The sequence below is a fragment of the Rhineura floridana genome, chromosome 11 (assembly GCF_030035675.1).
Source record: "Rhineura floridana isolate rRhiFlo1 chromosome 11, rRhiFlo1.hap2, whole genome shotgun sequence".
Lineage (NCBI taxonomy): Eukaryota > Metazoa > Chordata > Lepidosauria > Squamata > Rhineuridae > Rhineura > Rhineura floridana.
The window spans coordinates 27,205,649-27,220,538 of record NC_084490.1 but is presented as its reverse complement, the minus strand read 5'-3'; the positions used below and the strand labels follow the sequence as shown (position 1 = coordinate 27,220,538).

The window sequence follows — 14,890 nt, the reverse complement described above, 5'->3', positions numbered from 1 at the left end:
CAATGATATATATTTACTTTAGAATCTACCCTGAGCAGAACCCAGAATGATAAAACATAAACATATAATTAATTTATTAAGTAACATGACATCTGATTTCCTGTCCTACCATAACTGATTGTTCTAAGTTTCATAACAGTCATTCTAATTTTTACATTCATATTCTTTCATTATCTTACCCATCTTACTTTTTCCTCAGTCTCTGCTTCTCATCAGTACACAGCCGAACTCTCCGCTCTCACTCTCATTCCTCAACAGACAGATTTTCCACCAGTAACCCACTCTAACTCCATCCAACATTCCATTCACTGCCTTACTGCTAACCATTCCTCCATTCACTCTTTTGTGTCACATACAGCCTGGGAGAGTTCAGGTTCAGATTGATCATCATGTTGTGTACATCTTCTTGAACATTTCTGTATAGTTTGCCCCATATATTGTTATTAATATTATCTTGTTATTATTAAAAATATTTATGCAGATCTGTCAATGTGCCTAACTCAACATTTGGAAAAAAATGTATCTGGACCAAATAGTTCAAGGATAAGAAGGAGCAGGATAAGAAACAAACTTTCCTGACCGATTGAAAAAGTAATGCTCAGGGCCTGTGATCTCAATACAATCTCTCATTAACTTTACACGGTCCCAGGTTCAATTGAGCCTGGTGGGAACCACCAATACCACCAAAGTGCCCCCCAAATGCCGTTATGCCAGCTGACCTGGACACTACAGCCAGAATATGGGGCTTTTTAGTTTAGAGAAAGGCGAGTAAGAGGTGAAATGATAGAAATGTATAAGAATATGCATGGCATGGAGAACATGGATAGAGAAAAGCTTTTCTCCCTCCCCCATAACAGCGGAACTTGTGAACATCAAATGAAGCTAAATGTTAGAAGATTCAGGACAGACAAAAGAAAGTAGTTCTTCACGCAGCACATAGTTAAAGTATGAAATTCTCTCCCACAGGCAGCTGTGATGGTCACTGACCTGGATTACTTTTTTAAAGGGTTAGAAAAATTCATAGAGGAAAAGGCTATCAATGGCTTCTGAATACCAGTTGCTGGAAACTGTAGGAAGGGAGTGTGCTCCTACATTTAAATTCTGCTTGTGGGCTTCCCATAGGCATCTGGTTGGCTACTGTAGGAACAGGATGCTGGACTCAATATCTCATTGGCCTGATTCAGCAGGCTCTTCTTATGTTCTTACTGGGTGGTAGACAAATGGTGGCATTTTTGAAAACTCATCAGGATAAGTTAGTCAAATCACTGCCATCTCATTCTCTAATAATGCATTTTCACCTTGGCATTGCATTGTAGAGGAATGGTATATCAGGGTGGGCCCCAGAAGCATTATGGGAAAGAAGATGATAGCTGCTGCAGCCACCTAGTCTGGCATTTCTTTCAAATTTAGGGGCTTATTTGTTTGTTTGTGTTTTAAAAAATAAAAATGGTACCCTGTGTGGGAAACCATCAGGAGTGAAATGCTAAAAGGGGAATAAGAGTGGGTGCATAGCATATAGAAAGGGGGTTCTTGCTGAGACAATTAAGAAATAGATGGCTGTTCTGAACTCAGGTAAGGCCTAGTGCACAGAAATTGGACTTTGCTGGAGTAGTCAGGCAACGGCACCAACTGAGGAAGATTATACAGTGTAGATATGTTGGAGTATGAGCCCTGGGAAGCTTCAATACAATTATACAATGATCAAAATATAGGCAGAATAAATGGAAAGAGCAACTAATAAAAGAAGTAAACCACTGACCCACATCTTACATTAACCTGGCTTTTAAAAATAGCTCTGCTCAAGGTGGGTTTTAAAGCTTAATTTCAGAAAGATAGGATATAAATTATAAATAAATGGATTTTACTTAACTTTTTAGTTTTTTTCTTGTGTAAAAGTATACCACTCAGTTGTGGTGGAATCATTTTGGGCAATTGGAAAAATAAAGGTAACCCTATTTTTCCTCCCTTCTTCTGGAGGAAATTACAGGATGTGGGTTGTGGAAATGATGAGGTGAAGAATTCCAGTCCCCTCCCAATTGTACACAGTACCTCCACATAGGATCCCCACATTTACTGAGGAGAAACAGTGGGAAACTTATTGAATAGTAATTCCAAGAAATAGGATTTATTTAACAGGGAAGGGAGAAGGAGTGCAGCAAGAGGAACTACTCAGATTGGTATACAATTTAAATTAAGTCTTCATTTCAGAAAAGAGCAGTGGAGATAATCTATGTATTAAGTGCTTCACATGTGAGTAGATTTAAAGAGTTGTCTCTGGCTTTGATGCAAGCGAAGGTGTTAGTCTAGAGGCATTCACACAAATCCCTGCATCCACTACCATCTGGGTATTTTACAGATATCTGAAGTTCTAAAGAGAAAGATGTAGTAAAAACAACCAGCTAGAGAAAACAGTGGAGAAAGGGTTGCAGCAGGCTTTGGACTCATGAAGCAGTCATTAAGCAGCAGTTCCACAGCCAAGAGAATGACAGAAAGGGAGTTGTTTAAAAAACCACAACTCTCTGGACATTAAAAAACAAGCAAAAATGAGCAGGAGATAAGTAGCATGGTCTATTAGACCACAACTGTTACTGCGTAGGCAGCCTCAGCCTATGACCTCTGTTTGATTCACCTGACCTTTTAAAAGATGTTTAATTTTGTTTGTACCAATACTAGATCTCTGAAGCCTCCAATCAATGCTATAATATATTTCTGCTTTATGGGGAAGCAATCCTGGAGAAAGATGCAAAACTAATTGCCGTTTGACTGTGGTTGAAATATAGAGTATTGTGTGACACATTTCCAAAAGTGCTCCCTATGTTGGAATGGGCAAATAATTTGAGCAATAGCTTGACTCAGGTGGCAAACTTGTACTGTATACTTTCTTCAGTGTAAGTTTCATTGAACTCACTGGGGCTTACTTTCAAGTGAACAGAGGAAAAGGCTGACAGTTTATTAATTACAATAAATAGGTTCATCTATTGCATACTGTACTGGAATACTGTTTTTAATAGCAATATACAGCCATATACAATAACTCTCTAATACTGAATAGATAATATCAGATTTTCCCATTTAACAAATGCTTATCAATATCTTGGAATAGAGGAGAACTACTGAATTAAACCATGCAAGGCTTGCTTCAATAAAAGAGCAGGAAAGGATCGATCCTTTGCTTTTTCTTCCTTCTGGAATGTGGTTATTCCTTCACCTAGACCTAGCTTACACTGGGCACTGAAAAGAGTTTCTTGAGTACAATTATTGTGAATTTGGACTATATTTGCCTGTCCTAACATTTGCCATCCCATGTGTGGAGTTTTAGCAAGTATAGTTTTCAGCAGTCATTTTCAACGGTTTGTAAAGTGAAGGAGATACTACTAGTATACTGATGCTGGTACAATGTTGTTGTTTTTTCCTTCATGGATCATGAACCCCAGATCTCTGGTGGAACAACAACTAGCTCCACTATACTGGAAATGTCTCAGTTTACTGACAGGCACAGGAGAAGAAAGACCTCTCCCATTTTTTAAACTATAACACAATCCTTTCCCTCTGTGGTGAAATATTTTTCACCTTTGGGATAGAGAAGAAGACAATGCATATATATGCAAATAGAATCAAGGTAAGCAATCCAGCTGGGGTGTGCCTACAAGATATTGGGAAAGGCTATTTGATTAATTCAAAAATGCTCATAAGATTCCTACCACCAAATTGTCCTATGAAATATATAAGAAAAATGATATTCTCTCAATTTTCCTGCTTAATATGTGCTCCCTGTTGTTCAGCTCAGGCCTTCGCAAAAGTATGTAGCATTTAGGGAAGAAAATGCAGCCCAGTAAGCCAGCACTTGAGGATAAGATGGAAAAGATCTCCACAGCCACCATGTATTTCCCTTTGATGCTCAGGTAGGTTGGAACAAAGGATAGCCACACACTGCAAAACACTAACATGCTGAAAGTGATAAATTTGCCCTCATTGAAACTGTCAGGTAATTTCCGTGCTACAAAAGCCACAATGAAGCTGACAAAGGCCAGGAAACCCATATAGCCTAAGACACAGTAAAACATAGTAGCTGAACCCTCATTACATTCCAGTACAATTTCCCTATTCAGTGAGTGCATGTCCACATCTGGAAATGGAGGGGAAGTACTTAACCAAAGAGTACAAATGCCAGCTTGAATAAAGGAACATGAAAAGACAATACAATTTGCCAGTCTTTTCCCCACCCACTGTCTCATCCTGGCTCCTGGTTTGCTTGCCATAAATGCCAGAACCACAATAATGGTCTTTGCCAAGATGCTGGAAAGGGCCACAGAGAATATAACACCAAAAGACATTTGTCGGAGAAGGCAGATTGCCTTTCTAGGCTGTCCGATGAAAAACAAGGAGCAGAGGAAGCAAAGGAGAAGAGAGATGAGGAGGATGTAGGTGAGGGTTCGGTTGTTGGCTTTGACTATGGGAGTATCCTTGTGCTTCAGAAACGTTCCAAATACTAAAGTTGTGATGAAAGAGAAAGAAATAGCCAAGGTAGCTAAGCTACACCCTAAATTGTCTTTGTAAGAGAGGTAACTTGCAAGCTTGGGAATGCATTGAGCTTGATCCTTATTGGGATATTGGTCTTCTGGACATCTGATACAGGCATCCATATCTGGGGAAAAAAAGGAAATTGGTATTCTTGTTCCAATTTTCATGCTATTTTTATTTTATATTGTTTGTATGCATTGCACTTTTATTGTATACTTTTTGAAATATGTAGTAATGCTGTGAACTGGTTTAGGGGACTTTGGGTCAAAAAGCAGTATATAAATAAACCACATTGTCCTATCTATTTACCTATCTCACCTAATGTGCCATATACTGGGATGATCTTGTTCTGAATGAATACAGCCCAGTTGAGCTGCCGGTTGTCTGTACTATGGATGTGAACTCAAGCCTCAAAAGCTCCTGGGGAATAGAAACAATGTCATTTTCACTTCCTTTCCAGGGCCATTGCATGGAGTAGGTGCAATGGTTTCAGTTGTTATGGTGCAGCAGTAGCCAGCTGGTGCTCAGCTGCTGGCTCACATTTGACTTAATACTTGTTCTCTTTTGAAACTTTTTTTTTTTAAAAAAAAGATTATTTTTCTTTTTAAAAAGAACTAATCCATTGTGAACTGAATTCTCCAAACAAATAATAAATAAGCAATGTTATAGGGATTTCTTCATCTCTCTCTCTCTCTACATTGTCCTCCTACCCTTCTGGTGAGAAATCATTCCTTCTGGACATGGAGCACAATCATAGCAGCAAAATTTCTCCCCTTCCCTCATTCTCCTGCTGAATCCAGGATAGCAGTTGTCATTGCACACAGAAACTGGCAGCCTCTGCATGGGATTATAAAGGATAAAATAGCAATAAATGATTAGCTGTCATCATTCATGTGATGAGAGTCACATGGGGGGAAGAGTGTAGATGAACCCACTGCCCCACTCCTTCAACCCTTAAGTCCTGTTCTTCTTGCCCTCCACATATTGGGGAGAGCCTTCTATACCTGTCTGGAAGCCATGCAGCCACAAAAAGCAGGTAGCCTCATGTGTTGAGGTACTGGGAGACTGTAACATTAGATGCTAAGGATGAGTATTTGGGCATCAGACTCCATAAATTTAATTGTTACTTGGATAGATAAGGATAATACTTGAGCCCTAAGGCTCATCATAAAAAATGCATCACTACCTTCATGCCCAGAACATGGAAATATGCAGAAAGACTATAAAGGTGCTTTTATCATCTCTTCCCCACCCCCACCCCCATAATGATTCATGAATTAGTAAGAGGTTTGCAGCATTTTAGCAGAATTAAAGCTGGAGTGCAATAAGATATCATGCAAAGATTTGAAACTGATTAAAAAGTTTGGTTGCAAAACAGTAGACATTGTTTGGGAAGATAATAAAATCTTGGGAAGAAAATAAAATCACAAATGCTCCTCTGCACCTTTCATTAGCTGCAAGGCAGGCATAATGATGAATTGGCCAAAACTGAATTTTCCAATTTTATATGCTCAAGGGTTTGCAGTGTGGAAGGAATACTTTCCAGTCAATTGACTGTGCTCCAAAGGGCAGCATTTATTGAGAAATACATAAACCAATGGGCCATTGGGAGAGAGGTTAACAACAACCTTCTCTGCCCAAAATATGCCAAGCAGAGCTTTATAAAGGGGTTAAACATCATACATATGTCATAGCAAAAATGCATACCTTATCACCTTATTTAGTATTATCTTACACATTCTGAGTGGTCACTTTACACATTTTCGGTCCTGCCCATCCTTGTGCCAATAAGGAAAGCGCCTGTCTAAAACCTGCTATCCACGGACAGCTGTCAACTTGTTTACCTTAAACTGTCTTTTCCTGATGTGAAATTTTACTGCTAACCACAACTTCCCATTTTCGTCTCCTTGGGCAATTAAAGATCACTTTCATTTTAAGGACAGCTAAGCAGCACCTAACATTGCAGCCTTCTGATTTATAATCAGAAGTACACCAGAGAGGCTGTTTTGCTAGGCCTGATAGGACTTCCTTTATTGATGAGCATATAAATGTCTCACCTTACTGAAGCTTGGATGCCAGACAATTTGGTCATCATGAATAGTTAACTCCTTGCCTAGAGGAGCCTGAGGTTCCAATTTTCCAACTTTTATTCTAGCCATCGAGCCATTTGGGAACATCATCCAGTTTGTAACATCAAAGCTTGTGACTAATACTCTGTTGTCATCAAAGTGTACAGTGTCTCCAGCACTGTTGTTAAATAAGATGTTACTGAGAAAGTGGTGGACCTAGATTGAAAGGGAATATGAAGAATAGATAACTGCTTATAGAAATAATTTCTATGAGTTTTGCATAGTGCTGCTTTTTTCTTTCTCTGGGCAGCACATGCCTAGCTGTCCTTATCAATTCCTGATGGAATGCCTCACCCGACACGAACCCACCTGTAGACTACGCTCAACATCAAAGGCCCTCCTCCAGGTGCCTACTCCAAGGGAAGCTGGGAGGATGGCCACAAGGGAGAGGGCCTTCTCAGTGGTGGCCCCCAAATTATGGAATGATCCATGTGACGAGGTGCGCCTGGCGCCAACACTGTTATCTTTCCGGCACCAGGTCAAGACTTTCCTCTTCTCCCAAGCATTTTAGCATGTGTTTTTAAATTGCTTTTTAAAAATGTGTTTTTAAATTTGTATATTTGTTTTTAATGTCTTTAATTGTTGTAAACCACTCAGAGAGCTTCTGCTATGGGGCGGTATACAAATGCAATAAATAAATAAATAAATACTCTGCATGCACTCTGTATAGGTGGCCAATAACAATTTTTTAAAAATGCTATTTTATAATGTGGTTGACACGGTGTATCCAAAAGAATACAATACATGAAGGTAGTGGAATTGTATTATACAAAATTTGCATCTCAATCAAAAGCTAGTCTGCTTTTTTATTTTATTTTATTTTAGTTAAGTATTGAGTTGCAATTACCTGCCATGGTTGCACATTCTGAAATACCAATTTCTTTCCTTCTACCAACCTTCTGTGCTTGGACCTGAAATTGAACATGACATGCAAAGCATGTGCCACAGCATAAACAGCATTGTAGACATTGTAGCTGTGGCCAGTCATCTTCATTTCAAACAGAATTCCAGGAATGCTCTCCAGCTTCTCCTCACCAGTGCAGGTTTTCTTTTCCTCCTCCTGCCCCTTAGACATTTTCAATGAACAGCTGAATGCCTGTTCCCAGAAATCCTGGATAAATCCATCTCCTTTGGCCCAGGAAGGTCTTATCATCTGAATGAATGTTTGGAATCCTAGAGGCTGGTTTGAGTGAACAGTGAAGGATATGGAACCATTGAAGGCTTGTACGCAGTTCTTCTCAACAGAGTGTGATGCATAATCCCAGTGGGAGGTAATGATCCACACTTTGCCCAGAGGTGATAAAGAGAAGAAGGGTGCTGCAAATAGGATCATTCTCAAAACCTGAAAGGATGGAGGCTCTCCATAAACAAAGAAGACACTGGGGTTTCCCTTACTGGGGTCTCCCTCAAGAACAATTGCATAGCTTTCCAAATGCTGTAAACCAAAATCTATCATCTCATCTATATAATTCCATTTTGGTATTCTTTCTATGAAGGCATTACAGATGCCATTCTGGGAAAGCAATGGCACCATTGTGTCTAAAAACCTATCCCCTTTGTCATCATCCACAGCCCAAAGCCCAATCCATGTCCATCTGAAATGGTGACATAACCGCACAACCCCTGTGTGCTGGTGAGCTTCATTTGGGACCATTTGGTACAAAAAAGGGGGCAGGGTTTTTGCACCTTCTAGTGACAAAAATGATCCATAAGTGAGCTGAAATAAAATATATAAGTAGTTTTCAGATAGACTGCATGAAAAAATTGTTGTAGAGTTGTAGGGGTTCCTGTAGGCAACCATTCTGACATCATGTGAAATATCATTGTTCAATATTTTGCAACAGTTGCCTTTCCATCTTCTATCTGAAGACCTCTCAAGAGGATTTACCTGGCAATTGGTTCATGAGTCACACTTAGCCATTTGTCTCAAGCAACAAATTTTGAGGAGCTGCATTACAAATGTCCCACAACAACACTGTGTGCCTGCTCAGCTGCAGCATGGCATCTGAGCCCTAGCCTCACTGACTGAACAAATTCCAGGCACTGGAGCTTGAGCTCCCACTACAGGTAGCAGGCTGTCTGTGCACTCCATGGTTAGGTCAGTGTCCTGTGTGGCCATCAAGCACTGCTGCCGTTTTGGTGGAGTCCCTGCTGGTTAGGCCATGGAGTATCACTAATGTCTCACCTCTTCTGATCAAATTGCATTGGTCACCACACTTCAGATAGGAGAGAAAATGACTGATGGTAGCTGCCTGGCTACTCTCTCCAGGCCCTCTGGCAACTGGGTAATTTGCTGGCTGGCAGCTGGAATACTAGACTAGGCAACAACTGCCAAATCTTAAGAGAAAATCCTATCTCTTGTGTTACTCAGTGGATTTTTGTGGTATTTTGCCACAGGTTTGGCATAGTTTTGTGAGATGGCTTCTCTGTGGCACTTGCAGGTAATTAAAGCTGTTTATGAGATGCAAGTTCTCCAAACATCCTTTACAGAACATATTTTCAATGACCTCAAACATCTTTCTTTTCCTCATCCAAACCTATTGCAATATGCCCACATCTTGAAGTACAACATCAAGAGCAGAACATGATACTCCACATGAGGTCTGACAATAATATTTTTTTTGCAACTTGGAATCTATTGCTCAATGTAGCCGTATATTGCACCAGACTTTTTACTGCTGCATCACATTGCTGACTCATGTTTAACTCTGATCAACTTTAATCCATTTCACATGTCCTACTGCCAAGTCATACATACTGTCTCCTATACTTGTGTGTTTTAGTGTTGCTTTTTCACTAAATCCACTATTTTGCCTTTGTCTCTATTTAATAATCTCATTTATGTTCACTTCAACACAGTTTCCCACTGCAAAAACATCATCCTGAATGTTATGTTTGCTGTCTTCCACAGTCTCATCCATCACTCCCAGGTCTTTATTAACTGCAAACTGGTAAGTATTCTCTCCTACCCTTTGCATAAATCACTGATACTTTTTTGAATAGTATTAGCCCAAGAGAGACTGCTGAGTACACTTTATCAAATGAACATATTATCATCTAGCCTGGACTTAATCTATTTGCTAACCAAAATATCACAGGGAACTTTGTCAAGCAGACTGCTGAAATCAAGAAGGTGTACCATAGTTCGATAATCTCTATACCTTCATGCATACAACTTACCTGTGGAGTTTTGTGGAGCGCTGAAAAGATGGCCATACTGGCAGAAACTTCAGAGATACATCCTCCAATGAGAGCTATCAGATTGCTCTGGTCGTCACACTTGAAGTTGGGGACAAACTTACATTGTGTGGAAAGCAGGCTTAGTGTGGCCTTATAGGTCATCCTTGCAGCATAGTAGCTATTGAGGATGTGGAACCCCAGAGAAATATTTGCTAAGAGGTTGGGATTCTCATTGATCTCTTTGACAGCAAATGCTAAGGCCAGGATATGCTGGAAGTTCTTTGGCACTGAACTGTAATAGATATTACAGCTGTTTAATAAAATTGCTAGAGCCACAATAAAAATATTTTGTACACTTCTGTCATGCCTTCCCATGTTCATCCTGAACTGTAAAAGAAAGGGAGTTCTGGCCAAAACAGAATATCCCCATTTGCTCACCCACCTTCCCCTTTAATTTTTATTCAATGTGTATTTAGTGTGCCTTTCACCACATAGACCTGTGTCACCTCAAGATGCTTCAAGGTAATGTGGAACTTTGCTCTTAGATGTCGAGTGGTTTAAATTAATAGAGACCACAAGTTTTTATGAATTAAGATTAAATGTTCACTGAAAGGGTAAAAAAGGTTGTTCTCAGAGGAAAAATGTATGAATTGTTACATGCACACAAAACAATTCCCCAAATGGAACAAAAGTAAAAAAGATTTAAATGCATCAAACTTTCCCTCACTAGTCACCAACAATTTTTTTTTAATAGAAACATCAGTTCACAGCTTTCCTCACACCTTCCTTCATTGCATGTGCCCTTTTGTCTGTGTTCCACTTTGATCCGCCTGTCAGTGCAACTCACTGGCTAATTATAACCTGGAGTCAACTTTGCTGTGCATTTCAATCCACAAACTTCTCAAAACTTCAAAGAAGAACAATTGTCTCTATCCTGTAGAAGGCACAGCTTATCTGAAACATCTGTCAATTTAAAAGCATGAACAATCTGGGAGCAATATTGCGATTACAAATACATGTATCGTACACATACCCCCATTACAGAGTCAGATTTGACTATGAGTTCCTCTCAGATATGCTTAATAGATCTGAATTTGACCCAGTGCATACTGCAAGCACACTCAGCAAACTTCAGGCATGAAAAGAATTTGAAGAATGAAACGTGAGGATTTCTAAAATTTAACAATCAGATGAAAGATTAAAAAGACTAGAGGACTGGAAGTACAAGTAATAGGATAGCGATGAAGGCGAAGGAAGAGAGAGAAGAAATGGTAGAAAGAACAGAAGAAGTGTGGCAAAACTAACAAAACATGTAACAACCCATTATTTTTTACCCATTAGTTTTTCTGAAGAAGTCATCTAAAAATTGGCAGGATCCTTTTATTTCAGTGAGACACCAAGAGAAAAATTGCAAGTGCTTTCGGTTAAAAATATATAATGTACAAGAGAAGACAAGAGGCAAAAATGAAATAAAAAAGACTACAAGGTAAAATATTACTGAAATGCCACTTTTCAGACACAATAAATGTAAATAAATGGCTATTTATGCACAGCCTTGCACAATAATAATGTGGTTATTCTGCAGAAGTTCTTTTCTTTTTTTTTAAATACAAGATCCATTCATATCAATGGAGTTTATGGAGGAAAATTATTAGAGGTTTAAGCTGAATAGTATAATGTAGATGGCACCCCAAAAGTAAATAAATCACAGTATTTCTTTATTATGTATTTTCAGCAGATATGGTCTGAACATAATACAAATGAGAGATGGAGAGAGACAGAGAAGAGGAGGAGGAGGAGGAGGAGGAAGAGAAGAAGAAGAAGAAGAAGAAGAAGAAGAAGAAGAAGAAGAAGAAGAAGAAGAAGAAGAAGAAGATATGCCTTACATAGGTTCATCAAGCACAATTTGTGTTGGCTGTTCCATGAAAGAGAGGTCATTATAGTGGAAGTAGACTTGAGAAACTATCTCACCAATGACAAGGTCTCCTGGCTGGTAAAATTCATGAGGAATAGGGAGGGGATCATCAAATACGCTGCAATTAATAGAATATTTCTTGCATACAATATGACAGAGCAGCATGAGCAGCAACACCACCACCATCATTATCTTCTTAACAGAGCTTGCCCAGCAAATGTACGTTCCTGTGTTTCCAACTACAGGATTATATGTGCCTGCTATAGCCTTCTTTGAATGGTGGATATTATTGCTCCAAATATAGATTTTTTTCCTGAACAGCATTACGATAGGTTAACTCCTTAGCAGCATTGCAAATATTTGTGCTTTAGTTATCTGTTATATTTTTAATTTAAGTGTTTTATGTATGTTGGATTTTATATCTATAAATATACTAAATAAAAACAATAAAAATATGTGGCTAATATCAGATTTCCTTCCCTGAATGGCAGATTATATTGATTAATAGCTTGATTAAGAGATCTTTTTACCTCTACCCTGGTTTCATGTTGAATAATGTGTCATTGTTCATAAGTATCCCTGAACATCGTATCTTCTGATTTCTCCTCAATTTATTCTCAAAGGGTGATCTCATCTATAGACCTTCAATGCTAAAGGTGGGGGATGGGAATGTTGCCACAGAGACTCACAATCATTCTGTCCAAAAGAATCTATGGTATGTTAAACTAAGGGAGGGAGTGTGTGTGTGTGTGTGTGTTAATTAAAGCCTAGTCAATGTGGTCCAGTTTTTCACAGTAAAGATCTGGGAAGTGAAAGATGGATTTGGGAAGGAGAAAAGATGAGGAACAGGGAATTATACGATATATTTATTTTGCTTTAAAATGATGCAGGTGTCAGCTGGGTGAAACATCCAGTTCTGAGCCACAGAAGGGTCTTATAGTTTTTTTTCAGATGCCGATTGTTGATGTTATTCATGGGCAACGAGTAATTTTGACAATGATAGGGGTGATTAGTATGTCCTCTGTGAGTGGTTAGTTAGCCTTTGAAGTTGCATCATGATTGTTAAAACTGCTGAGAGTATCCTTCCCCTCAATTGTACAATGGATATTTTCTTTAAAGAATAACAAGTAGTCATTAACAAATAGCCCAGTAGGTTCAGGTTCAGGTTGCATCCAGCTAGAACTGGAATAATTCCTCAGCATACACATTCCTACCAGTCACTTACTAATTCTGCCAAACATTCCTTTCCATGGCCCTACTGTCAATCATTCTTCCACTAATTCCTCTGCCATACACAGCCTGGGGAAGTTATCACTCAGTATAGCTTGCCCCATTTACTGTTATCAATATTATTTTGTTATTATTAGAATAACTTATCTATGCAGTTCTAGCAATGTGCCTAACACAACATACAGATATACCTGACCCAAGTAGCTTATAGTAAAAATGTTGACAGTGTGTCTGCATCTGTAAGCAAGGAACAGGATGGGCAACAGGAATTTCTCAGCCACTGACAAGTTGTCTTCAGGGCCTATGAATTCAGTACAGTCTGACAGTGGCTTTACAAGGTGGTCAGGTTGGATGGAGTACTGTTCATGGTTCCATGGTGGATGTCAACAATTCCACTGAAGTGCCATCCAAATACCATTCTGGCAGCTGACCTGTGCACCCCATCCAGCTTTGCTGGTCTTGTACTGAAATAAACAAATCAATCAAAGGCACCCCATCCAGCTTTAAGTGCAGTAGAGGAATGGCGTTCCCGCCATTTGGAAGGGGCAAATTTGACTCCACCTCCCTTTCTCTGAACAAGACATTTTAGCAGGGATCTCTTGAGAAGGATTGGTGGGGGGACATGGCTTGCGGCTCCTTAGCCAATCAGGATGGGGGTTGAGCAAGCCTTATAAGCCAGCTCCCTAACCCAGCCTCTTTGCTTTCACTGCAGAAGAGGAAGAGATCGCATCGCTGCAGGGAGAAGTGGAGATCATGTGGCCGTGCTTTGACATCGTGGGCTGCTTTCGATCTTTCCCTTTCCTTTCTCACGGTAGAATAGCGAGCGGCAGAGCGGGCTTGCTTTCAGTTATCTGGCCTCCCCTCATTGTGCTCCTATAATGAGCAGCAGAGTGCTCAGGCCATTGGGGATCCCACTTGCGGCGGGGAAGCACCAGTTTGTTGTTGCTCCCAGTTCAGTGCCGTATTCTTCCTTTCACTGTGATTTTGCTGGGTCTCTTGAGAAGGGTTTGGGGGGCACAGATGGGATGCGTGTCAGCCTGATTCAGGGCATTGAATTACAAAAAGAGAGAAAGAGAGGAGCTAGTTACCTGTGTGTTTTGGCAGGTTATTCCCCCCCCCATATTGCACATTTGGGAGTGAAGGTCCTTTGCCCGCATGTTGGCAGGTTTTCTTCCCTACCTTCCCATAGCTGCTTGATTGGTCAAAATAAATAAATAAAATCAATAAAGTAAAATAATAAATAATGACATTTATAATAAATAACTCATAAGTGTAGGGGATTTGTTACTCCTGTTCCTACCCCCCCGCACCCAGAGTGTTAACTGAGTGTAGCAGTGGGCAAGCAACATGGTTGTTTGTATTTAATATAGTAATAACAATAATAATAATAGTCTTTTGCTTTTGTCAGTTGATTGGATAGTACATGTTGCAGAAAAGAGGGGTGAACATGCTTCCACATGCCCATCCACCTTCATCTGAGGAAGATTTGTGTACCATGTGTGACCTTGTGGCTAGGGTTGAAGTGTTAGAGAAGGAGCGCGAGACACGTAATGATTCTGAGGCAGGTCCTAGTGTCCAAGAACCTATTACAATTTTTTTTTTGCCAGGTTGGCATCTAAGTCTAATATTGTTCATGCTTTGGTTGTTGGGTAGCTGCTTGGAGAAAGGATCGGTTACCAGGCCTCAGGTGCCTTCAGATGTTAGGGTACCAGCCAAACAAGTGATTCTGCCAACCGTTCCAGTTTCTTCTCTGACCGTCCAAGTGGGTCTTGTTCTTCTGGTGGCTTAGATGAGTGCTTCACTTTCACCTGCCAACTTGCCTGCTCACCATGTTTTGGTTGCTCCTGTTGTGCCCATGGTGGTGGTTTCTCCAGCTGCATTTTCTGGTGAGAGGCACACTGCTCATGTCATGCAA

At 39.9% G+C, this 14,890-nt stretch overlaps 1 protein-coding gene across 1 annotated transcript; it reads right to left on the bottom strand.

The window, feature by feature from the left end:
* Positions 1-3,713: 3,713 nt before the first annotated feature.
* Positions 3,714-14,855, bottom strand: LOC133367642 (vomeronasal type-2 receptor 26-like). The gene is made up of 6 exons (XM_061591738.1): positions 14,710-14,855; positions 11,717-11,863; positions 9,831-10,122; positions 6,579-6,806; positions 5,232-5,358; positions 3,714-4,645 (listed from the first exon to the last, which is right to left on the bottom strand). The coding sequence occupies exons 1-6, from the start codon at positions 14,853-14,855 to the stop codon at positions 3,714-3,716; spliced, it is 1,872 nt and encodes a 623-aa protein (XP_061447722.1).
* Between the last annotated feature and the right edge of the window lie 35 nt (positions 14,856-14,890).

Excerpts from the sequence above, each read along its gene's own strand:
- LOC133367642 (XM_061591738.1), bottom strand. The coding sequence starts at position 14,855 with ATGCAGCTGGAGAAACCACCACCATGGGCACAACAGGAGCAACCAAAA. Across the intron at positions 11,864-14,709 it reads TCAGAGAAGAAACTGGAACG|CGTATTTGATGATCCCCTCC; the intron begins GTTGGCAGAATC and ends TATTAATTGCAG. Across the intron at positions 6,807-9,830 it reads CGCTCCACAAAACTCCACAG|GTCCACCACTTTCTCAGTAA; the intron begins GTAAGTTGTATG and ends CTTTCAATCTAG.